Source organism: Trachemys scripta, unplaced genomic scaffold (assembly GCF_013100865.1).
Source record: "Trachemys scripta elegans isolate TJP31775 unplaced genomic scaffold, CAS_Tse_1.0 scaffold_113, whole genome shotgun sequence".
In the NCBI taxonomy this organism is placed as follows: domain Eukaryota; kingdom Metazoa; phylum Chordata; order Testudines; family Emydidae; genus Trachemys; species Trachemys scripta.
Genome location: NW_023260486.1, coordinates 1 through 24,014, shown reverse-complemented (window position 1 = coordinate 24,014; position 24,014 = coordinate 1). Strand labels below are relative to the sequence as shown.

The 24,014-nt window shown below is 43.8% G+C and overlaps 1 protein-coding gene across 1 annotated transcript in view; it reads right to left on the bottom strand.

Moving 5' to 3' along the window:
• Window positions 1-18,610, bottom strand: part of LOC117870249 (signal-transducing adaptor protein 1-like) — a 35,066-nt gene extending 16,456 nt beyond the window's left edge. The window contains exons 1-4 of the mRNA XM_034757338.1: window positions 18,287-18,610; window positions 11,297-11,368; window positions 8,332-8,445; window positions 6,786-6,842 (exon numbers count right to left, since the gene is read on the bottom strand). Of these exons, the coding sequence (XP_034613229.1) occupies window positions 6,786-6,842; window positions 8,332-8,445; window positions 11,297-11,368; window positions 18,287-18,409 (366 nt within the window). The 5' untranslated portion in view covers window positions 18,410-18,610. The remainder of the gene's footprint in view (window positions 1-6,785; window positions 6,843-8,331; window positions 8,446-11,296; window positions 11,369-18,286) is intronic.
• Window positions 18,611-24,014: the final 5,404 nt, after the last annotated feature.

The window sequence follows — 24,014 nt, the reverse complement described above, 5'->3', positions numbered from 1 at the left end:
GAACTGTTAGAGAAAGGAATAAGATCTCAGTGAGCCGGACCGTTGCTCCTAACAAACTGAAGGAAGATCCTTGTCTGTCCACCACTGAGGACCTCCATCAACAGCTTAAAACCCTACAGCACAGCTCACTGAATTTATTACGAGTAAGATGCCTGGGGGGGTCACCTAGCGAAATTCTTCCACCAACTTTGACGGAAAGGAAGTACCCTCCTTTTTGCCCAGGGAGCGGAGACCCCAGCAGAAAACCTGTAAAGAAAACCTTGGCGACCCTCCCAAGGAACAAGAGATTCTGCTACCGATGTGGTGAGGATGGGCACATTTCCACCCAGTGTGACAACCCGAGGAATGAAGAGAAGGTAGCACAATGAAAAAGGGAGCTACAGGGAAACTCCCAAGGGTCCCAGTAATGGAGCATACTGGGAGCCATCACAGGCAGAGCTCCACTAAGTTGTGTTATGAACAGCCTTCCTGGAGCCCATTCCCAGAAGGATTGATAGGCCCAGCCACGGTAGTTAATGTAATGGTGGAAGGGATTCCTTGTATGGCCCTGCTGGACAGTGGATCTCAGGTCACCATCATTACTAGAGAATTCCATAGCAATTCCTGCCTCAAGTGAAGATCTATCCTCTAGAGGGATTGACAATATGGGGCCTTAGCAATGCTAGTTACCCATACGATGGGTATGTACTAGTGACTCTAAGTTTTCCTGCAGAACTGGCTGATTGTCTCCAGGATTGTAATAAGCTGGCTTTGATTTGTCCTGAGACGCAAAATTCTGATGGCATTCCCATATTGATTGGAACCAACAGCAACATGTTCCAGTCTTTGGCCACTCTTTGTGGTTGTTTGGGCCGGAAGACCCCAGGCCTGGTTCACCCTCCATGGTGAGGGCCGACCCTGGGCTCATCCACGATGCATTATGACCATGATAGTTCTGTTGATGAGTCAATAGGGAAAGTTGTAAGAGTATCCAAAGCTGTTTTGTCCATACCCCCACATGGCGAGATTAACTTGAGAGGAAAACTTGAGAAGCACAGTCGCAGCCTTCCTCCTACAGTGATGATGGAGCCGTCTGATGGAGATAACCTCCGTAGGGGTCTGATGGTTCAGAGAGGTTTATTATCCTTACCACAGATGGAGGAAGCTGGCATTATGGTAAGAGTAAGAAACGAAACCAACCATCCCCTAGCCATCAGGAAAGGAATGGTGTTGGCACGATTGTATAGGGTAGGGAGTGTTGTGAGCCCTGCAACTGCAGCCAGAAAGACCTGTAAGGCATTGAATCCTGATCTTTCTAATTTTGGTGATTCTCCTGTATCTCCCAGTTGGAAAGATCCATTGAAAAAACAGCTAAGTGAGAGACCTAATGTGTTTCCCACTGAGGAATGGGATGTGCCATTAATGTGCAACACACCATTCGTTTGGCAGATGGCAGGCCTTTTAGGGAAAGGTCCTGAAGACTGGCACCTGCAGACACTGAGGATGTGAGAAATCATATCCACGAACTCTTGGAAGCAGGAATAATTTCTGAATCCCGCAGCCCCGATGCATCCCCCATTGTGGTGGTGCAGAAGAAAAATTGGGACTGTGCGCATGTGAGTGGACTATCGCACACTGAAAAAAAGGACCATCCCAGATCAATACGCTGTACCCAGGGTAGATGATGCCTTAGCTTGCCTAGCAGGAAGCAGATGGTTCTCTGTCTTAGATTTACGAAGCGGCTATTACCAGATCCCGATGAGCTGAGCTCTGAAGACAAAGAGAAAACAGCTTTCATTTGCCCTTTGGGATTCTACCAGTTTGAGAGGATGCCCCAAGGTATCCCGGGAGCTCCTGCTACGTTCTAGCGTTTGAAGGAAAAGACAGTGGGGGATATGAATTTGTTAGAAGTGCTGATGTATTTGGATGACTTAATTGTTTTTGGGAAGACTCGAAGAGCATGAAGCTCGACTAATGAAAGTGTTAGACTGCCTGGAAGCTAGTGGGTTGAAACTGTCACTTGATAAATGTCAATTTTGTCAGACCTGAGTAAAATATGTAGGCCATATTGTGTCAGCAGAAGGTGTGGCGACTGACTCAGAGAAGATTGAGGCATTAACCACCTGGCCTATACCCAAAGACCTGAAAGCTTTACAGTCTTTCCTAGGCTTCTGTGAATATTACCGCCGATTTGTAAAAAATTACTCCTCCATTGTGAGACCGCTCACCAATTTGACAAGGGGCTACCCCTCAACGTGGAAGAGATCACCCCAACGTAAGCTTGCAAGTTCTCCTAGAGGTATTTCAAGGTGAACGAGCCCTTTGGGGACCGTTGGACTGAGGAATGCAACAACGCTTTCCATACCCTTATTGAGAAACTCACTACTGCACCAGTGTTAACCTTTGCAGACCCTACCAAGCCCTATGAACTTCACATAGATGCCAGTCTTGATGGATTAGGAGCAGTTCTCTATCAAAATTATGAGAATCAATGGAAACCCGTGGCCTTTGTCAGCCGAGGGCTGACTGCATCGGAAAGACACTATCCTGTGCACAAACTTGTGTTTTTAGCTCTCAAATAGGCTGTTGTGGACAAACTTCATGATTATATGTACGGCGCGACCTTTGTAGTAAAAACCGATAATAACCCACTTACTTATGTGCAGACCACAGCTAAACTAGATGCTACTGGTCAGCGATGGATGGCTGCCTTGGCTGCTTATAACTTTAAGCTGCAATACCGTTCGGGTCATACCAATGCAGATGCATTGTCCCGTTGCCCTCATAACCCACTTGAGAAAGAGTCTGAGTGCATGGAAATACCGCCACCTGCAAGACCATAATAGGAAAACTGCAGTCCCCTTATGTAAATGAGGAAAGATATGCTGATACACTGGGGGTATCTGACAAGGCTATAGCTACAATTTATGCCAATCTCATTGGGCTAAAGACTTTTGAATTGCCCCAGTTAACTCTGACTGAAGTGAGAAGAGCTCAGTGGAAAGATTCAGACATTGGGCCTGTGCTGGAAGCTGTGGAAAAGGGTGAAAAACCCATCTCCAAGGCTAACTTTCCCCCCGGCACAATTCTTCTTTTAAAAGATTGGGATCGTTTAGTCATCAACAAAGGCTTGTTATTCCGGATCATCCAGACCATAAGGGGCCATGTGCGAAAACAACTGGTCTTACCCCGAGAATATCAGGAGATGGTGTTGAAGTCTTTGCACAGTGACCATGGTCACTTGGGGGTAGACAAGACTTAGGAATTGGTCAGAGACCGGTTTTATTGGCCCAAAATGACAGCATCTGTGGAAAACCACTTCAACCAGTGCTCTCGGTGTGTTAAGCGGAAGACCCTGCCAAAAAAGGGCATTATCTATGGTGAACATCACTACAGATGCACCCATGCAATTGGTGTGCATTGACTTTTTGTCATTGGAGCCTGATAGAAAAAAACACTCCAGTATACTGGTAGTTACTGACCATTTTACAAGGTATTCCCAAGCATATCCCACAAAAGACCAAAAAGCCAGTACAGTGGCCCAAATTTTATGGGACAAATTCTTTATACATTATGGTTTACCTGCCCAATTCCATTCCGACCAGGGAAGAGATTTTGAAAGCAGACTAATTCACGAACTGACAAAAACCCTGGGAATAAGGAAGTCCAGAACCACTCCTTACCATCCTCAGGGAGATCCACAACCAGAGAGATTCAACTGGACTTTGCTAAACATGTTGGGAACTCTGCATCCATCCCAAAAGACCAGATGGAGTGAGCATGTCAGTTACCTTGTGCATGCTTATAATTGCACTAAAAATGAGTCCACTGGATTTTCGCCGTATTATTTTAATGTTTGGTAGAGAAGCAAGGCTACCAATTGATTTTATGTTTTGGGATATCCTCTGAATACGCTAGCGAAACAACTTATCTCCAGTACATTCAAAGTCTTAGACGTGACTTGCGGAAAGCTTACAAACTGGCCTCCCAAGCAGCCAGGAAAAGCAACCTTGCCAACAAGCAGAGATATGATAGTCGGATCCATGAACAGGATCTGCAGGTAGGAGACAGAGTCTTAATCCAAAATCTAGGTCTCCCTGGAAAGCACAAATTAGCTGACCGGTGGAATGCAGACTCCTACATAGTGGTTGATAAGCTACCGGACTTGCCTGTATACCACCTTAGGATGGAAAAGATGTTTGTAAGACTATTCACCGAAACCACCTCTTGCCAGTGGGGCAGTTAATAGGTGAAGAAAACAATAGTGAATGTGCTCCCTCCCGGTGACCCATTACTCATTCTAGACTCAGGAAGCAAGTTCCTGCAGAAAGAAGCCTCACTGCACAACTTGAATCTGCTGAGGAGGCAGACAGCGAGTCTTTAACCTCCCCTGGAGAAAATGATCCTCATTCACAGAGTAGCCGTGAGGAGGAATTCTTCCCCTATTATCCGACACCTCCTGTGCTTCATGAGCTATTACCTGAGGTAGAAACTATTAAAGAGGGAGAATCAGGGCCTCCTCTAGCTCAAATACTTAATCCTGAAGCTGCACCATTTGTCCCCCATCAGTCAACAAATACAGCATGATAAGCCCTGCCTGCTGGCACAGCCTGAAAAGGCAAGTGGTTTACCAGCTAGTACGGTTCCACCTCTACACGATGTGGGAGAAGCCATGCAACCTGCAGAGAGGGAAATCATTGATTGTCCTGCAGCCATTAGTGCTGAGAGCCCTGAGAATGAAGAAGCTCCTGTACTTCGACGTTCAGAACAAGAGTGGAAACCTGTACAGAAAATCACTTATGACATTCCAGGGACCTCCACCTCTGTCCCTTTGCACTTAGTAAACAGATGGGTGCAGGTGGCCTATTATTGTTTGTGTCTGATAGTTAACAATGGAGACTCCAAGTTAAGTCACTTATTTCAATATAGTAAGAATGTTATTAATGTACATTGAATAACAATTTAATGTTATTTTAAATTAATATTGTATGTGGACATTGTATGGGGACATTGTATGGTCAGCTCTGCTAGTCCGGGGAAGCTGCCTGCCGAGTGTGTGACTGGAGGCTGGGCTAGGAGGCTACAGTTTGGATGTTAGGGTAGTTGTATAACCTGCACCTTGAGCCCTACACCCCTTTGTGGTGAGGGGAAATCCTGGGACCGACGCAGCCTGATTCCTGCTTGAGGAGAATCGCAGACAGCAGCTCCTCTGCAGTGACTGAAGAGTCCAGTGTCATCTTCAAACCTGAAGATCATTCATGGAGTTCGTGAGTGCACCGTTTTTTAGTTAGTCAGGGGAATTTTGTTTTGGGGACCCCCTACTCCCTGAACTGTGTCCTCAAGCCAGGGAGTGAGGGTTTGAGGATTTTATAACTTGCTGTTTATTATACCTGTGGAGGGATTCACCACCTCCTCCCACTTGTGGGTCCTTTGGGCTGTACTGAACCCACTCAGCCACACTGCTAAACCACTGCAGAGAATTGTATAGGTTGTCAAGGGCCCCAGCAAAGTACACATACCAACAGGACACTAGTTTAACACTTGTTACATCAAGTCACGGGTGTTTTCAATGTGGGCACCGGTGACCCTAAAAATAGTGTTTCACCCTGTTACGTTGTATTTGTTGCCTGTTTAATATAATTATTGTGTTGAATATATTTTTGTGTGTTGTGTTATTTCTTGGAAGTCTCCAACTATCTGGCAAGTAAGTGGGGATTACTCTGTAGTTAGAATTTTCCGCCCAAGCTGCCCTGGTGACCCTGCCAGGAAGGAGTGAGGGGAGTGGAGGCACCGCCAAATAATTTCATAGAAAAAAAGAAAAGAAAAAAGATTCACCCTGCTGCGTGGGTGGTGGGATCCAAAAGAACCCAGACCTGTCCATCAAAACCTGGAAGCGGATTGCCATTAAAGGAGGTAACTAGGCGGAGAGGGGTGCTACAAATGTATGCTGGGCTAAACCAAAGCCTTCTTCAGCTAATGCAAGGTGTTATAGGGTACTTAACATAAGTGAACAGGATTATAGAATTCAGGCCAAGTAATTGCTAGAAATGTGTGTGATTTTTATTTATTTTTATATAATTTCATATGAAATTCATATATTCATTTTTTATATATATATATATATATATATGCAATGTTCTAATTGTGTTTAATGCATATTAATATATGTTTGAATAATTCATATTGATATAATTAATCACTACCACATTAATATTTAGCACACTATCAATGTAACTGTGTGTATGAGATACAAAATCACACACATTTGTAGCGATTTAATTGGCCTGAATTCTATAATCCTGTTCACTTATGTTCAGTATCTTATAACACCTTGTGTTGGCTGAAGTAGGCTTTGGGTTAAGCAGATGGGTGTTGTACCATGGTACAAGCCTAGGAGGTGCCTTCATGACCTTGGTAGTGGTAATGCATTTCTTCAGAACAAAGAGATAAGAGGTACACCTGGTATCATTAAAAACAAGGTGGAAAGATGACTGGCTAAATCTAGCCTCAGCTGAGGCATGTGGTACCTTTTTACTGGTGAACAGGTAGGATAGCCTTGGGGTGTTACTTTGGAAGCACACCTCCTATGTAAGGTGAACTTAATATGGCATGAGATGGCTTCCTGAAAACTGGTATTGTATTGAGCTGTTTTTTCTCCTGCACTATACTATTGATTTTTCCACAATAAACGAGGCTGATATTGGTTATTTGGTCTCGAGTATATTTCATACAAACCAACATGTGATCAAGCAATTGACAATACAATTTACCATCTGCTGAGAACCAGCACTAAAGAGCTTCCCTACCTGTGTGACTGTGAGGATAAAGCCTTTCCATTCCTCCCCACTGTCATAGTCCTCGACCTGAGAGAATAAAAAGTAGAAACCTAAGAGTGACTCCAAAACCAAGTATTCCCTGGTCTCTCCTGTGTGTGTCCCTCTCACAATCCCCTCTGAGTCTGCATTTTTAAGTTGACTTGAGCACAGTTCTCCAAAGGAAACTAGCTGGAACTTCTCAGGTTTCCTCACTGTCACCTCTTATCTACTGCCATTGAGTGTTCAATCTGTACTCTGACTAGGATGACCATATTTCCCAAAGGGAAAACGGGACACCACGCAGGGCTCTGCCTGTCCCCTGCCCAAGCTCTGCCTCCCCACCGGGACAGGGCTTAAAGGGACTGTCCAGGCCAAAACGGGACATATGGTCACCTAACTCTGACCTCCTCTGGCAGCTCCCCTTCTGATTGAATGCTTAGGATGCCATAGTGACTACCAACCTTGAGACTGAAGACAGGTACAATCCCTCTGTATGACACCCTCAAACCCCTTCTCACATAATGTGGAGGGGGTGATAGGCTATGGAAAACTGATTCCCTTTGCCCAGTACTTAGCAGAGGTGGAGGGTGAGAACAGGCGCTCTAGAGAGAGGCAAAGGCACCAGTACCTCATCACTACACTTCTGCCTCTCAGTGTGTATGGGGAGGGGCACAGTAGGGGATGAAGACCCCCACGTAACTATTTTGGAGGCGGGGCGGAGAGTACTATTCCCCCTCATGTAGTCCATGCCCCACATTCATCTTCACCACTCCCTCTTGCTTTCTTATCCCCTTTCCCATTCTTCCTCTCTTCGTCCCTTCCCCCTCACCCTCACTGTACGTGAGAGAGAAGGGAAGTGGAAGTGAGTGCTGCACCAGAGGCAGACCTGGGTTCCCTAACTGGCCCTGCCATCGACTTGCTGTGTGACTCTGAGCAAGTCACTTAGCTCTGTGCCTCTGTTTCACCTCACGTTCTGTTTGTCTTGCCTAGCTAAACGGTAAGCTCTTCAGGGCAGGGAGGGCCTCTCTGACTAAGTGTATGTACAGTGCCCAGCACAATGGGGTGCCACTCGTGCTTGGGGTGCTATGGAAGGCATACAATAAGTGAAGGAGATGACATGGGAGGAAGGGAAAGTAGAGACAGGCGGAAGTTGAGCCCTGACACTGGCCAGGAGGAGCGGGGGGAGGAGAAGGAGGAGCCCCCTCGCTTCAGCAGAGAGCAACAGGGCTGGAAAGAGGGGAGTGCCATGGTCCCAGAAGATGAAGCCCTGGAGACCCCTCCCCAGGCCATGAGTGGCAGTGTTCTCTCCCAGAGGCAGGAGGTTCCATTCTGTGTGCATTTGTTATTTAAACAAACTAGAATGTTTCCAAAATGCCCCTCCCCACCCCCAAAAGGCAGTGGGTATCGTGCACCAACCTTTGGAAAACAACAGCCCTGCCATTGCTTTCTGCTATGTTATGGGGATCAGGAGCAGCTTGGGTCAAACAGGGCAAAGGTGCATAAGTCATGCCTTTCCAGCTTCAGTGGGTTCACTCACCTTCAGCTCCACTTTGTCATTTCTCAGCATCAGGATAAACTGTGCACTGCACTTTTCCTCTGGATAAACGTTCACTACTGATGTCAAATTCGTCACCTCTAGTTTCTCTAAATACTGAGAAAGGAAAGAAAGATGGGGCACGCATTAGAGCACATCTAAACAAGTCAGCTGTTCCCAGCAGACACTAACTGAAACAAGAACACTCCAGGGTTTTCTTAAATTTCAGCTTGGTGCCATTAACATACATGGCAATACAAAGTCTGTCATTGCTTCTTTTAGACGCTATTTTCAGCTACAATATACATTTTGGGCAAACTTCTCACCACTCTTCAGTGTGGGTATGCAGCACGGATCCCAGAATTCAACAACATTCCCAGACTGATTACAAATTGTGCTAGATTCAGCCCTGGGTTACATTGATGCATCCAGGTGTCCCATGTGGAGATATGTAGCTATTTTACTGATTCCCCCTGGCAGCCAAATACGGTGGGTCTCATTAGCTGCAATAGAGGAGCATAAAAAGTTTAGTCTCTTTGGAGCAAGAGATAACTAAATGGCGGGACAGAGGTTGTCCTGCATGGAGAAACTCTAGGAAGGGCCCACTCAGCAGAGAGGGCAGGGTAAAATATATGGGCCCTATCATGCCAATAAACACACAATATGAATAAATGTTATTTATTGGCGGTATAGGGCCTGTCATGGGGTGGCTTGCCCCTTTAAGGGAAGTCAGGGTCCACTGTACCCATGACAGGCATCTTTAAGGAGAATGAGCCCAGCTCAGCTCACGTGTAAGCAGTCAACTCCTTAAGTGGCTGATTGGCGGCTAATGACCACCTGCCTCTGATAAAAGGCACCAGATGTCAGTTAGGGAGACTACTCCTAAGAAGAGGGGTTCCCAAGGAAAGGAAATAGCTCCTCAGAGGTTGAGCTCCCTACAGCCATGTGTCATCGGGAGAAGAGTTGCAGTTAGCAGGAAAGCCCTGGCTCCAGCAGAAAAATCAAGGATGAGTGTTAGCAAAGGGCTTGGCTGTGGGATTGATAAACTCAGAAGTAGTCTGTTTCCTGGCTGAGAAGCCTGGGTGTAGTTCAGTCATGCATTTCTGTGAACTTCCCAGTAGTAAATCAGACCCTTGGTAATAGGGATGCTGTGTGACATGCTAAAGCCACTCAGGGAAATCAAGGAAGGGTGCACCTTCACTGCTGGACCTGGCAGCAAGGGGTGCATATGGATGACACATGCTGTTGATAGGCTCATAAACTTTAGTTTGAGCTCTCCTCATCTGCGCTCTCTCTTCCCAGGCTGCCCCTTCTCCAGGGGGTGTCTGTTGTAGGGTGACCAGATGTCCCGATTTTATAGGGACAGTCCCGATTTTTGGGTCTTTTTCTTATATAAGCTCCTATTACCCCCCAACCCCATCCCGATTTTTCACGTTTGCTGTCTGGTCACCCTAGTCTGTTGTGGACATCTGACTGCTCTGAGGCCACTTCACTGTGGCTACTTTATACTGAGATGAAGTGGTAAAACTCTTCTCTCTGCCCTAAGGTTCCCCCAAGCATGCCACTGGCAAGAACAGTAGAGCTACAGTGAAAAACAAATAACGAATGTTAGAAAGCCGGGAAATGCAGCTTTAAGGTGACACTTCTTACACAAAACACCCACACAACGTTCTAGCTTTGAGCCCTGTAGACTAACAACAGGAGTTACAGTACTTCACTAAATGTTTCCTCTAGAAGTTCTGTTATGGTTAACTTTTGGGGGCACAGGAGGTGTCTGACTATGCATGGATCTGCTGGAGAAAAAGATAAAGGAGAAAACATCTTTCTCCCATCACGAGTCCATCTCAGTATGTACAGCCTGTGATGGGGAACATTTTGGGGACGTTGCTTGAGTTCTGTGGAAATGTACAGTAAAAGTGTGTTAATTCTTTAGGGTAATTACTGAGAATTGCTGGTGTGAGTGTCTTGCTCAGTCACCTTCTGATTTGAAATGAACAGCACTTACAGCTCCATTCACTAAACAGAGTTGTTGCTAATATAACTGAAGTAGTTTCACTGAGCAATGTGGATTGGAGTTTTTGGTTTGAGTCATGTTATAAACCATGCTATATATACTGCCTAAAGCAACAGGGCTGATACGCTCTTCATTTGCACAAGTGTAATCAAGAATAAACCCAGTGAAGTCAATGGATCCACAACAGGGTATATTGTACGTGAGAGAAGAACTGGATCCCTTATCTATAAACTGGGTCTCAGAAAAAAAACCCTGCCCATGCTGCTCTGAGAAGCTATACATAAACAACACGTGGTTGTGGCGAGCAGAGTTTCAACCATAGCTCAAACAAGACAGACTATGTCCATGTGGGATATGAAAGAACTTTTGCTTTATATTGTGGTCCTCATTTCTGAGGTGCAGATTTTCAGCTAGAAAGGCAGAAGCTCTGTGTTGGAGCAGTTTATTGGACAGACTGGTTTAAGTACCCATATGCAAGATGCAGCGGATGTGCATATTATAACTATACCGCACCTTTCACCCTGACTGATCTCCAAACAGTTAAAAAAGTGTATACACACATACAGCAGCTGCATCTGAGGTAAACATGAGGGAGGGAAAGTCTTAGTCAAGGACTGGACAACCCCCCTGCTCTAATAAGTGCCGTGTGCAACATGTTCTTGAATGACCCTGTATGGTAAATGGGGTGGCTTCAATTAATTCTCATCTCAAAAGTGAATACACAGAATAGCCTGAAGGAAGGTTCTTAGTCATTTTGTTAGGAGCAGACACATTATTTTTATTATTTTGTTCACTTTATATGCTGTAGCTCAGGCTCTCTGTTACAGTGCTTGATACATGTTCCATGGTTACAGGGATGGGAGAGGCACTTGCAGTAAATGAATATATACTCAGTGAAAATGACTACTAAAAATAATCATATATACATACACACAAGCATGTTTTACTACTCACGGTTGGGGTTTTCTTATCACTATAAAAGAAAAGTGTAGTTCCTCTGAGTTCTGTCCAGTACTGTTCAAAATCCTGTTTGAAAAGAACAAGTGTCAGTTTACCTAGAAAATCTTTTTAGCCCCCAAAGAAAAGTGAATGAAATATGGATAAGAAAATTACCATAACCCAGGTGGGTTTATTTCAGTGCTTTATAGTTTGGTAAAGGTCAAAGACCTTCTGCTTCTAACTTCCAGTAAATGAAACAATTTGTAAAATTATTTCATTCCAGGTCAGGAGTTCCGATATATAGACTTCGGGGCGGATTCATTACTGTGTTACTCCAGTTTACGCCACTGTAACTCTATTGGCTTCACTGGAGTTATTCAAGTTTAAAACTAGAGTAGCATCGTAGTGATCCACGTTCAATATCTTGGTTATGGTAACTGACCAAGTATTGGTATCAGTATGGATTATCAATAGCACTGACAATTTCTCAGTACTGATGACCAAATAGTTTATGTTTTTTGACATTTTTGCCCCTTATTTAAAATGTGAGCTCCAGCCTGGGGGAGAGAACTGTTTAATAGCTTTTATTTTTCACATTGCTCTCCCTAAATTGCATAAAAATGTCTAGCAGATCAAGCCCTTTAGAATACCTCACAAGACATACTTTGTACAAAACACATCCTAATTACATGACAGTGATGAATATTGGGGTGTCAGGATGTCACACTAAGTACCTAACTAAGTGGGGTCTGATTTTTTTTTTAAGTGCTTATCACCCAGAAACAATCATGTGGAATCCCCATCATTAGAGGTTTTTAAAAACAGGTTGGATAAACACCTGTTAGGGACGATCTAGGTTTACTTGGTCTTGCCACAGCACAAGGGGCTGGACGTGATCTACATTTCCAGGATTCTATCATTGATTTCAGTGGGAGATTTGATATACAGGCTGTGAAATAGTCATCCGATAATGTCTCTACTAACCTGGGCCAAATGGAAACTAGTGGAAGGCAAACAAATTGAGAGATGAAAGCCTCCACATCCTGTCATTGTTCCCCTGAACAATCTAGTCCCACAAAGATTAATATTAACTGTACTGGTTTGTTTGTTCAGCAATATCTCCCTCTAACCTGAAGCTAGATTGTTACACTCACAGTGACTCTTTATCTACTTCCCCTTTCAATGACGAAAGACTATCGATCTGCAACCAACCATTGCCTTATTGTTCTCAATCTTCCCTGCAATGAACGTGTTAGTTAATGATGGGAAAGGCTGTAAGACCATTGCAATTATACATTCTGCTCTCTTGTCTGAGGATGCATGAGAAGCATATATTATGGGCAAAGCCTTTCATTTGGGGATTTTATTTGTTTAAAATTGCCCAAGTATTTATTGGTGTTCATTACAAAAATTAAAAAACAAGTGAAAATCAGTGCATAAAATTAACGTAATAGTTTTCTGGGTAAATACGAGGGTGGTTAATATTGAGAGACAGGATAGAAAAAAGCAACAAAGAGAAAAGGAAGAGTATTGAACGTAAAAGCAGTTTCAGGCTGTGGTGTATTTCATGAACTCTACATTAACAGTATGTATACATATGCCCAGGCAGGCCTGTGTCTCTTCCACTACCTTGCCTTACTTTAACAGACAACCTCACGTTTACACTTAGACTAATTTATTAGTAACCTAAACCCATCCACCTAATGTCATGGATTGGATTTTTTTTTAAATAACCAGAATGGTCACATACTTGAGTGCTCCAAAATTCAGGTGAAAAATCAGTAAAACCTTTTGTAAAACCTGGGGATTTTTTAGTAAAATTTGGTTTAAAAAGAGAAACAAAAAAGAAGGGCCTTAATTATGGACTAGTGAATGAAGATAGTAAAACTGTAAAACAGATGTACTTTTTTGGCAAAAAAAAAAAAAAAAAAAGGGAGAGTTTCTCACACAAGGGTAAAAACTGCAAGCGTGCTAGGCCTGACAAACTAAGACATGCATGATATTTCCCCCCAAACCTCTACCTGGTGACCTCTCCCCCATAGATTTCAGTCTCCTAATAATTCTTTTCAGGAGTTCTCCAGAATCACTTGTGGACTAGTGTGCTTCTCCCCACAGCATCCTTGTAACCCCTGAAGTGATAAACTGAGGGATGTACACTGCACCAAGCATGGAGCTGATACATGGTATGTTCCTCTCCAGCCCCGTTGCAAAGCAGACGCAGACTGTGAATCTTTATCTGCTTCTCAAAACACGAGAGGCAGCCCAACCCGGTGCTGCCTCATACAATGACCTTGTGGCAAAGCTACAATTTAGACCAAGGAAATTGGCAACATTTTACGAGAAGAAGATTTACTTTTGAAAATGAGTACTCGGGAGACCTGATCCTCTCCTACAGATATAGTTGTCAGGCTCCCCACTTTGGATAACGTGTAAAAGAAGAGGGGTCTGATTCTCCACATACCACTATAGCTCCATTTAAGTCAATGAATTCCCCCCCCCCCCCACACACACACAGTGAGCTGACACAGGGGCTATCCACCACTTTAATCTCCCATAACCCCCTCTTTTGAAGGCTTAAGTAGTGCATAGTCTTTATACGGACCCTCTGCACAGGCATGAATTGCACCCTAATAAGAATGAGCAAAACCAGTCACTCTACAAGCTCTATGCATTCAGGAATGTCTTTGGGTCACGGGTAAACAACCTCCTCACTGCCTACAAATAAGGTGCACAGACTTGGTCACCTTTATTCCAACTAAAATTAATAAAACTGTGAACCCGTGCTGCCTTCTCAGCATAGCATCTGCTCTGTAACTGGCTGTCCAGAACTGCCATTTCAATTGCATGTAATGTTAGTTTTCCCTTTTCCGATTTGTTGTGTGATAATGCTGTGGCCCGAGTAATAATGGCCACGTTCTACTCAAGGCGTTATTGCATTTCAGAGGTGGGTGAAGCGATTCCTAGTTGTAAAAGGCTTGGGGATTAAGAGCAGAGGCATTATATAAATGCACATTTATTAATATTAAAGCTGTTGGTGGGAAAGTGCTACTAAACATGGCTATTTCCATCATGCTAGATAAAATGAAGAAATGTTTTAGAATAAGTCTGATTGCTGCTAGCTATTTGCATAGCAAGATCAGTAGTTTACTTGTGGTTTCTTGGTGTTTCGGTTTACTGTGCTACCTATTACTATGCATGTGAATCACTGTGCTATTTTTGTCTTTCAACCGCGTCCATCCTTAGTAGCATGTAACGCCTGTGTGCTCTCTGGCTCCATCTACACTGCAGTTTCCTCCATGTTATGAACCTTTTCTTGACCAAATTTTAATTTAAATAATTCTGATGGCTGGTGCCTCAATTTTTAAATAGGTATTTTAAAAAAATTATCTTTAAAAAGTAGCTTTGGCAAAATTATGTTCTGTCCATGCCAGCTAGCCTACCATTGTCAACAGAAGTCATTCTTTAGACTTAGATATAAACAGATGGAGGATCCTTGTTTCTCTGACTGATTTTCATGGCTCTGCCAATTATGACATCAACATTGGCATTTATTTGGCGCTGAAAGAAAGGAGAACAGGGAGAGACAGGCATGGTGGTCTTTAAGGACCCGATTCTGCAAAAAGAACTGTGCAAGTTGACTTTTTGGTTGTGCAAAGTCCTATAGAAGTCAATGGGAAATCCACAAGGGCACAGAGGTCTGCTCATGCGGTTCTCTTTATCACATTCAAATAGACTTTTAAGGGCAAATAATGAATGTGCAGTATCTAATTTGTTTATTATAAACAGGCCCTGACCGAGAATCATAGATCCAAGCCACATCCTGTCTTTGGGGAAATTTGACTCCAGATCCAACTGCAAACTTCACAGCTTGGTTCCGGCTCTACTTTTTATTAATAGCAGAAACATATTTGGACGGATACCTCAAACACAGAGCTCCTGGTGCTCCGCTTGATCATAAAAGATTGCATGTGAAAGTTTGGAAGAGAGGTGTACTGTCCTGGTCTTCCTAGCCAATGTTTTCCCCTCCTCAGTCTGTTACATTGCGTACTGTGTGCCAGTGGGTCATCATCTTCTCTCCCTACAGCTGGCTGTCTTTCAGTATGTGACGTTTTGGAGGCTATTTCAGGATGAACGGTCCCACATAAACATTCTATTAAATTATTTTATAGTATGCTCCGTATACAAGCATAACACTGTTAATGATGGTCGTATCTCAGATTGAAGTTTTTATTTTTCTAATCACTGGTCCAAGATGAGAGCTTCAGTCATGTATTGGTCCTGAAACATCAAGATTTTCAAAAATGAAAGTCTAAAAGTTAGGCTCCTAAACTCTCCTTTAGGCCTAAGTAAATGACCTGATATTCAGAGGAGCTGAGCAATGCTATCTCCCCTGGACCACAACAGCTGACCCCATTTACAATATTTCTAGCCATGACGGTTTCTGAGGTATTGCACCTTAAATTTACGCTGATCCCTTGGTGTAGCAGTGGGTGGGTGTTGCATTTGTTTAGGACCATCTGTAATCACCTCAGTACACATTTTGTCAATGGCTCTATTTATTTTTATTTTGTCCCTTTCACTGCTACACATATTAGGTTTCACATACTACCAGCAATCCCCACTATGTTTATCAACAACGCACACCCCTTGGGGAGACCTGCTAGAGTTTTAACCCCCTGCTGAAACAACATTCTAGGGAAACTGATCTTTTCTGGTGGCAGGCAAAACAATTATGGAGAGCAGAGATGGGCAGAAGTATCTTTATTCCATCCCATCTATGTATTGAAGCTGCCTTCAAATCTTTTGACTATCTTAGCATACCCAATCATTATTATTAATTATATGGCACCATAAATGTGCATGGTGCTTTCAAATACAGATACAGACAGACTCCAGGCCCTAGAGAACACATAGCCGAAAGCCCTGCTCCCGAAAAGGAATCTGCATGGGCATAAGGGTCCACCTATGTGAATCTCTCGGCAGGGTTGAGGGCTAAGTTAAGACCATAAAGAGGGGAAAAGGGATACAGATGGAGTGTAAATGTCTGCAAAAGCCAAACTTTTGGTAATATCTATTGTTATACCCCTGCTCCTGGACCCTTTTGACCTAACCTTGATAGCAACCCCTCCCATTATTAAAATTTCATCAGGAAATGCAGTTCTGTAACAAGCAACAGAGAGTCCTGTGGCACCTTTAAGACTAACAGATATTAGTTCTATAACATACCACTCCCATTCCTGAAATGAATAGTCTCACTACAAGTTTCCATGGCCTTTTCTGATGCCCAAGAAAATCATATTGCAGTTCTGAAAAATGATCAGTTACATGTATGATCTCAGTATTATGCAGTGAACTGCCAGTATGTGAGCTAGTGACTCTGGAGAGAGAGTGGGTTTTAAAAGCTTCCACATATGGGGGAACTTGAAAAATATCTGCTGTTTATTTCTGGACTGTTATGCAGCATAATGAAACTTCAACCAATCTTCCATGTTGGGATACATCATTAATAGCAATGCTCAAAAATATCACTGTTCCGAACTTCCTCTTGCTATATTGTAGTTTAAAAAAAAAAAAAAAAGGTAGTAGTTACTTTTCTCTTTGTGAGATAAAGTGCATCCTCCCCCCCGAGTCTACTAAAAAAGAATAATGGGGAAATACAAGTTTACCTTCAAACTTATTTTTGAAAAAAATCATATTTGAGCAGTGATCAAGCACAGAAAATATTAAATCTTTTATAGCCATGACTGGGTAGGGGAAAGGATTATAATGGAAACTGTTTTGCAATCTTAACTATAATGATCGCTATCAGGAGCTAAAATAAAGAAATATATACTAAAAAGCAATCAGTATGTTCAAGGACCTGATCTGTAAATACTTACTAATAATGTTCACACATGCATACAGGACCAGGGCATAAATTATTATCCTGCCTCAGAAAAATTCCACTGTCCTGTGTTTCCAAAGTAGTCCATAAATCAAAGTTAAATTATTTCAGCATTATATATTTTTAATTATTGTAAGACATGCTCATTTTAAATGCTAGATGACAGAGAATTTCAGGTTTAAGACTAGTATGGGCTATTTCAGAACAATATAAACAAATCAAACTTTGCTCTTGTGGCTTAAAATGTAATCTAAGTGTCTCATCATTATTGCAGCTCCGAAATCAGTCTCAATCAACTTTCCTGTAGATTATATATATAAAAAAAAAAGATGGGGTGCTGAATAATTATTATGGTGTGTAATGCAGTTGTTTTGATTATATACATTTATAGAGAATAAATACACATATATACAGAATAAATATACATATATACAAATATAAATATACATATATACAGTATAAAACTGAGATGGACTAAGAGTCCATTGGAAAACCCAAAATAAACTACAGCTTCAGAAATCAACATCTTTCTCTATCTTTCTTTCTTATAATATTGTCTACATAAAAGGAAATGCATGTCTAGAAATATGGAGACTATTATGGTACATTTTATATTTATATTATTTTGTTAAAGAGTCTATTTAGTTGAATATATATAAATAAGAATCTGAAAGCAAAAAAAAAAGTAGTTTCAAGTATGGGAACTATTACTCCCTGATGCAACAGCAGAAAGTGCCAAGGGATACTCAGATTTTATTTACACACAAACTTGACTGAAATAACTAAATCTGTTTTAATTCATACCTTTAGTTATTTCAGTGCAAATCTGTGTGTGGATACTTACTTCAGAATAAGAGTTTCTGATTTTGCTTTTGCTTAAATTGGTAAAAAATTGACTTCAACTAAATTGTAATGGGACACTTTTATTCTGAAATAAAGTGTGCACAGGACTTTCACTAAAATAACTAAAGGTGTGAATTAAAACAGATTTAATTATTTCAGTGCAGGTTGGGGTGCTGCAGACCAGCCCTCAGGAACAGGTCTCAAAACCTGTAATGAGTTACAACACATTTCTCAGAAAAAGTTTAATTGAACGTAGCTGCTCGGATTGTGCACCTTACCTGGTACTGTGCACGTCTGATAGATAGAAACCCTTCAAAGTACAGGGGCAGAGCAGTAATCCTCTGTCTCTCCTGGAAGATTCGTCGTGGGGCTGGTTCAGGGATTTTCTCAGGCTCAGCCATCCTGCTTCCTCCCTATCCGCTGAATCTTGGCTGTGTTCTTTTCCTCTGTGTATTCTTGTCTGCTTATCTTCAGCCTCTGGCAAAGGAAAGCTCACCCTGGTTTGAGAGAACAAGGTGACGGTACAAAGAGGAAGTCTCGGTAGTTATTTTTAAATAAACAACACACCGCACAGACCCTTGCTCACTGTATAATCCGAAGAGGAACAAGGTTAAATGGATTAAAGGGAACTTTCCTAGCCCGCTATTTGTATGTTTCCATCCTGCAGACCAAGGTTCACAATCACAAATGATAATTATGCCATTTCTTACCAGGATTATCATTACTGGATTTAGTTGGGGGTCTGTCAGAGAAACCTCCCACTCACAGTTCACAGACTCTGGAATCTTTACAGGTGATCTGCAAAGAAAGAGAGATTGTGCCCGTCTGCTTCTGAAATGTTTGTTTTGGCTTTTTAAAATTCCACTTGGCTTTTTACATTAAGAACGTCTGACAATTGCTTTTGCTGGAGATCTGGTGGAATTCTGACATAAGAGTGATTGAGAGAAGAAGGTATTTTTAGTGAAAACTGCTGTTTTTGTTGTTGATGCATGTGTAACTCAGATTTCTGACAAACACTTGGGGGGAAAACTTTCGTTGTGAAAAATCCATCATCCCCAAAAGTTCAGACAAAGTGTGGGAGAGTTCCCTTTCCCAGGGTGAAATTCTGGCCCTACTGGATTAAATGGCAAAACTCCTGTTGACTTCAACAGGGCCAGGATTTATCTTCAGGTTTGTGTCCCTTCCAGAAATCCTCAAGAAAGAACAGGGACAGCAAGACATTGGGATATTTCTATAGGTAACAAACAAGCAAATTCTTTGCATCTGAAGAAGTGAGGTTCTTAACCACGAAAGCTTATGCTCCCAATACTTCTGTTAGTCTTAAAGGTGCCGCAGGACCCTCTGTTGCTTTAAACAAGCAAAAAGTATTTGAAAGCGTGCTGTAGAAAAAGGGAACACATTTCTCCCCCTTATTCTTGTGGGTTACCTTCAGGGCTCCTTTTCTGCTTCCCTGCAACCTTCACGCAGATCCAATATGGCTTTAATATATGTGACCTGCTTGCAAAGGAACTTTTAGACTGTGCAATTGCTAGGCAAGAATATCAGAAAATCTGGTACTTCCCAGAACTATGTGAAAGTAAAATATCTATTTTTACTCTGCAAGTAATGACTTCTTGGAAAAGTCCATATTATTAACTTTTTGTAAGAATTTATAAGATGGCAAATTTTTTCCAATTGTGCTATTTTTGGCATGTTTTTGTAGTAAAATGGCAGAACTTGACTCTACTGGGGCAATTCAGCAATGGGGCAAGATATGCACCATTTTTGCAACATTCAGTAGCTAAAGAGGGGCACTTACTATACTCCCAGCCTTGGAAAGCCAGCACAGTCTAAAACCACCATCAGTTCAAAACAGAAATCAACATGTAATAACTGATACATTCTTACTACATTGATGCATTCTTACTACATTGACAGATTACAACATGATTTAGTGAAGGTTTTGAACCCAAAAGATTTTATATTTCAACTCAGAGGTAGACCCTTGAGATCTAAAGCATTACTATCTAAATAATACTAGACCTGACTGATCACTGTGCTGCAATTTATGTGGGTGTTTGTACATCACGAATGCAAAACGGGTGTAAAATGCTAGTAAATCAGAATGGTAGCATTATACTCACATTGCAGGGACGTGAATGACTATATACATTGTAGGGTGCTGGAGTATCAGTTCCTTTGTTTATTAACTCTTAAGAATGCTTCTTTTTAATAAAATCACCAGAAATAGCATGTCACATACAGTGTAAAGATTCTCACTCTTTAATCACCACATCTCTGCAACAGGGTGTTACCATATTAAAGTATATCAATGTGTGATGTTTCTCTAAACAGAAGCTTGCTGTGGAAATCTTGTTTTGTCACTGATATTTAAATAACAAGGATTTGTAAACCTCTTAACTATTCCCAAATAAATAATGTTTCTTTTTTTAAATCACTTTTTTGGTTGTATTTTAAAGTGACTGTTCTCAGTGAGTTGCCTTCTCAGCTCTATAGCAGAGTGTGACAGTTTCCCTTTTGAAGTTTTCATCTTTTTTTTTTTTTGAACACACAAACTGTAGGATATGTTGTACCATTTAAGAGGTGACATTTAGACCTGTTTGAAGCTTCCCTTTCTTTTGAGATGTGTCATTTATGATGAAATGTCATCCATGATACTTTTCCACTGGGGAAGGTAATTTTCACAACCTGTTTCCAAAAACTTCTTGTAACTTTGTTTTTATAAAACTAAACAAAACAACAACCAGATAAATTCCAGGCACATCTGCAATATTGTTTTATATTTTCATAAAACTTAGATTTTTTCACTTGAGGCATTTGGCTCTAGCGGATCCCCTCAAAACCTCTGTTAAGATGCTAACCTATTCTGCATTGCCATTATGGCCCTTTTACTCCACTCCAGTGGAGAAAAAGTACCATGAAGACAGCAGAGCTTTTTACCAGGGAATATCACTAGCACAGATGTTTCTTGGATGGCACTGAACTGACTATAATGGCTCTCTGCCACTCTCTTTGAACTCCAGTTTAGAAGGAATGCCAGGGCTATCACCACAATGCCATTGAACTCCTACTATTTTTGGCTGCCGGAAGGACCCCAGTGGGCTAGTCCAGCCTCAGACAAATGAGAGTATCTCTGAGGCTGAAATCAGAAGACTTCAAAATGTCTTTACTTCTAAATTTTTGCAGAATCTAGTGTGTCTCTATGTACATCTACTTATGCAAATCCCATTACAACACTCATTTTTAAGCAAGATGCAATTTTCTGGGACAAGAAAAGTAAAATGTTTGAGAAATTGCCCTTATCCGAATACTCGATGTGATTGTGTGTCAGTTATGCCAATGGAGAAAGATGGTAGAAACTGCCAGAGTCACAGGGCTGATGTCTGGTTGATGTTTGTGGTCACAATAGTAATGGACTGTTAGACTGTGAATTTAAAAATAAGCCAGGCCTGACCTCAAGAGAGGTACACTAGTAAAGAGAATGTACTCAGCAGCACACAGCTGGAATGGATGAACAGCTGGAGCATTTGGCTTCTGCCATAAGCAGACTATGCAGCTTGTTGCCAAAAAGGGACCAGAACGGTCAAATGACAGATCTTCCCTGTCCCTCCAATTTCTACGGGACACATTTTCAAAAAGGGCCTTTGATTCTTCAATTTTTAGGTGCTCACCTCTGGCACCAACAGCCTAGATTTTAGCAGAGCTAAGCACCAGCAGCTTCAATGAATCTCCATTTGAGTGATGGGGGCTCAGCGCTCCTAAAAAGTCAGGCCATTGTATCCAGAGCTGGGCACCCAGAAAATGAGACACATTTTACAGCCCTTAACAAAACAAATAATAATAAAAACATGGGCCTCAAAGCTAGAATAGCACCTGTCCCATGTTAGGCAGCCAATATGCAGGAGTGAGAATCTTGCACAGCGAGTACTGTATCTTTAGAGAATAACAAGGAGTACTTGTGGCACCTTAGAAACTAACAAATTTATTTGGGCATAAGCTTTCGTGGGTTAAAACCTGCTTCATCAGATGCATGCAGTGGAAAATACAGTAGGAAGATGTGTGTGTATATATATATATATACACACACACACACACACACAGAGAACATGGAAAAAATGGGTGTTGCCATACCAACTGTACCCACCTTTGTGAACTGCTTTGGGTTCTACAGATGAAAACCAGTCTATTAACCACATTTCTCCAGGGGGCTGACTCAGCACCCCAGAGATTCTACAGCTGGTCTGTAAACCACTGATTGAGGGGGTCAGGCATTGGCTGTGGGTCTAAGACGCCGGGATTCTAGCCTTGGCTCTGCCACATTACTTGCTGCGATCGTTTACTATTTACCACACAGCTCAGAGCGAAGGCATGAGGGGCTGCGAGTTCATGACAGACTAGCTTAGCGTGGCTGATGCAACAAGAGGGTGAGTGGGGTGTATGTCTAGGAGCTTGCAAAGGGATGGTATATGAATGCACAAGAGCAGGGCGTGGGATAGCACGGTGTGCGAAAGCGGCCAAGTGTGAGTAAAAACGGGTGGGTGAGAGCAGGCAAGGAAGTGGCATGTGTTTGAAAGGGTGGGCACAGGTCGGAGTGAGGGCTGTGTGGTAGGAGGATGGAGTGGGGGAGGCTGGTGTCTGTGTGAGGCAGCGAGGCGTGGCGGGAGGCGACAGCATGCATGGGCAATGGATGGGTAGGGTAAGTGGGTGGTTCAGGGGTAGGGAAGGGCAGAGGCGTGCGGAGTGGGCACACAAAGAAACAAAGCCTGGGTGGGCAAAGGTGCTGAGTGTAGGGTGACCAGATGTCCCGATTTTATAGGGACAGTCCCAGTTTTGGGGCCTTTTTCTTATATAGGCTCCTATTATCCCCCACCCCCTCTCCTGATTTTTTAGACTTGCTATTGGGTCACCCTAGCTGAGTGTGAGGGAGACTGCGTGGGGGGCGAGGTGTGGGGGGCCGGCTGGGGGGGGGGGCGAGGTGTGCCCAGGCGGCAGGGCTGGGTGTACAAGGGGGCGAGGCATGTGTGCGCGGGCCGGATAGAATGGGGGTCTGGGGGGCAGATGCGCGCGCGGAGGGCGGCGGGGATAAGCGAGGATGTGACTGTGGGGGGGTGGGTCGATGCACGGGGGCGCGCGGACGGCAGGGGTACCTGGGGGCGGGGGCGCGCGCGGGGGGCGGTGGGGATACGTGAGGATGTGCCTGTGGGGCGGAGGGACGCACGGGAGCGCGCGGGGGGGCGGTGGGGATACGTGAGGATGTGCCTGCGGGGCGGAGGGACGCACGGGAGCGCGCGGGGGGCGGGCAGGTGTGCCTGGGGGCGGGGATACGGGCAGGTGTGCCGAGGGGCGGGTGCGCGCGGAGGGCGGGTCCGCGGGGGGCGGGTGTGCGACGTTGCTCCCTGGCTCTACTCTGACCCCTCCCGCCTAGGGCCGCCGACTCGGTGGGAAACAGAGTCTCGTGCGCAGGCGCGGCCCCCACCGGCAGGGGGTGAGGCGGGAACGGCTCTCTCTGACGCACGCCCCCGTTAACCAATGAGCGTTCCCCATCCCCTCCCTCGGCGGGAGCGCGTGCGCGGCGGAGGGGCCCCGAGTTTTCAAATAGCCGGAGCGGAGACGGGCGGCGCGCGCGGGCGCGGGCGCGATCTGGACCGGGAGCGGGAGCGGCGCGGGCCTGAGGGAGCGCTGGCGCCGACATGGCGGAGCCGCTGGTGAGAGAGCGGGGGGAGGGGCTGGGGGTGCCTCGGCCCGAGCCTGGTTACTGCTGGCGCCCCCCGCCCCCCCCCGCCTTGGTCTGGGCTGAGGCCGCTGGGCGGGGGGTGGTTTCCGGGGCAGGATGCCGGGCGGGGTTGGGGGAGGTGAATGTTTCTTAGGTGGGTTACGGTAGCGCCCAGGAGCCCCTCTGGGGGTAGTTATTTCTTAAGTATTTTACAATAGCACCCAGAATCCCCCCGGGGGGTAATTGTTCCTTAGGTGGGTTACGGTAGTGCCCAGGAGCCCCTCTGGGGGTAG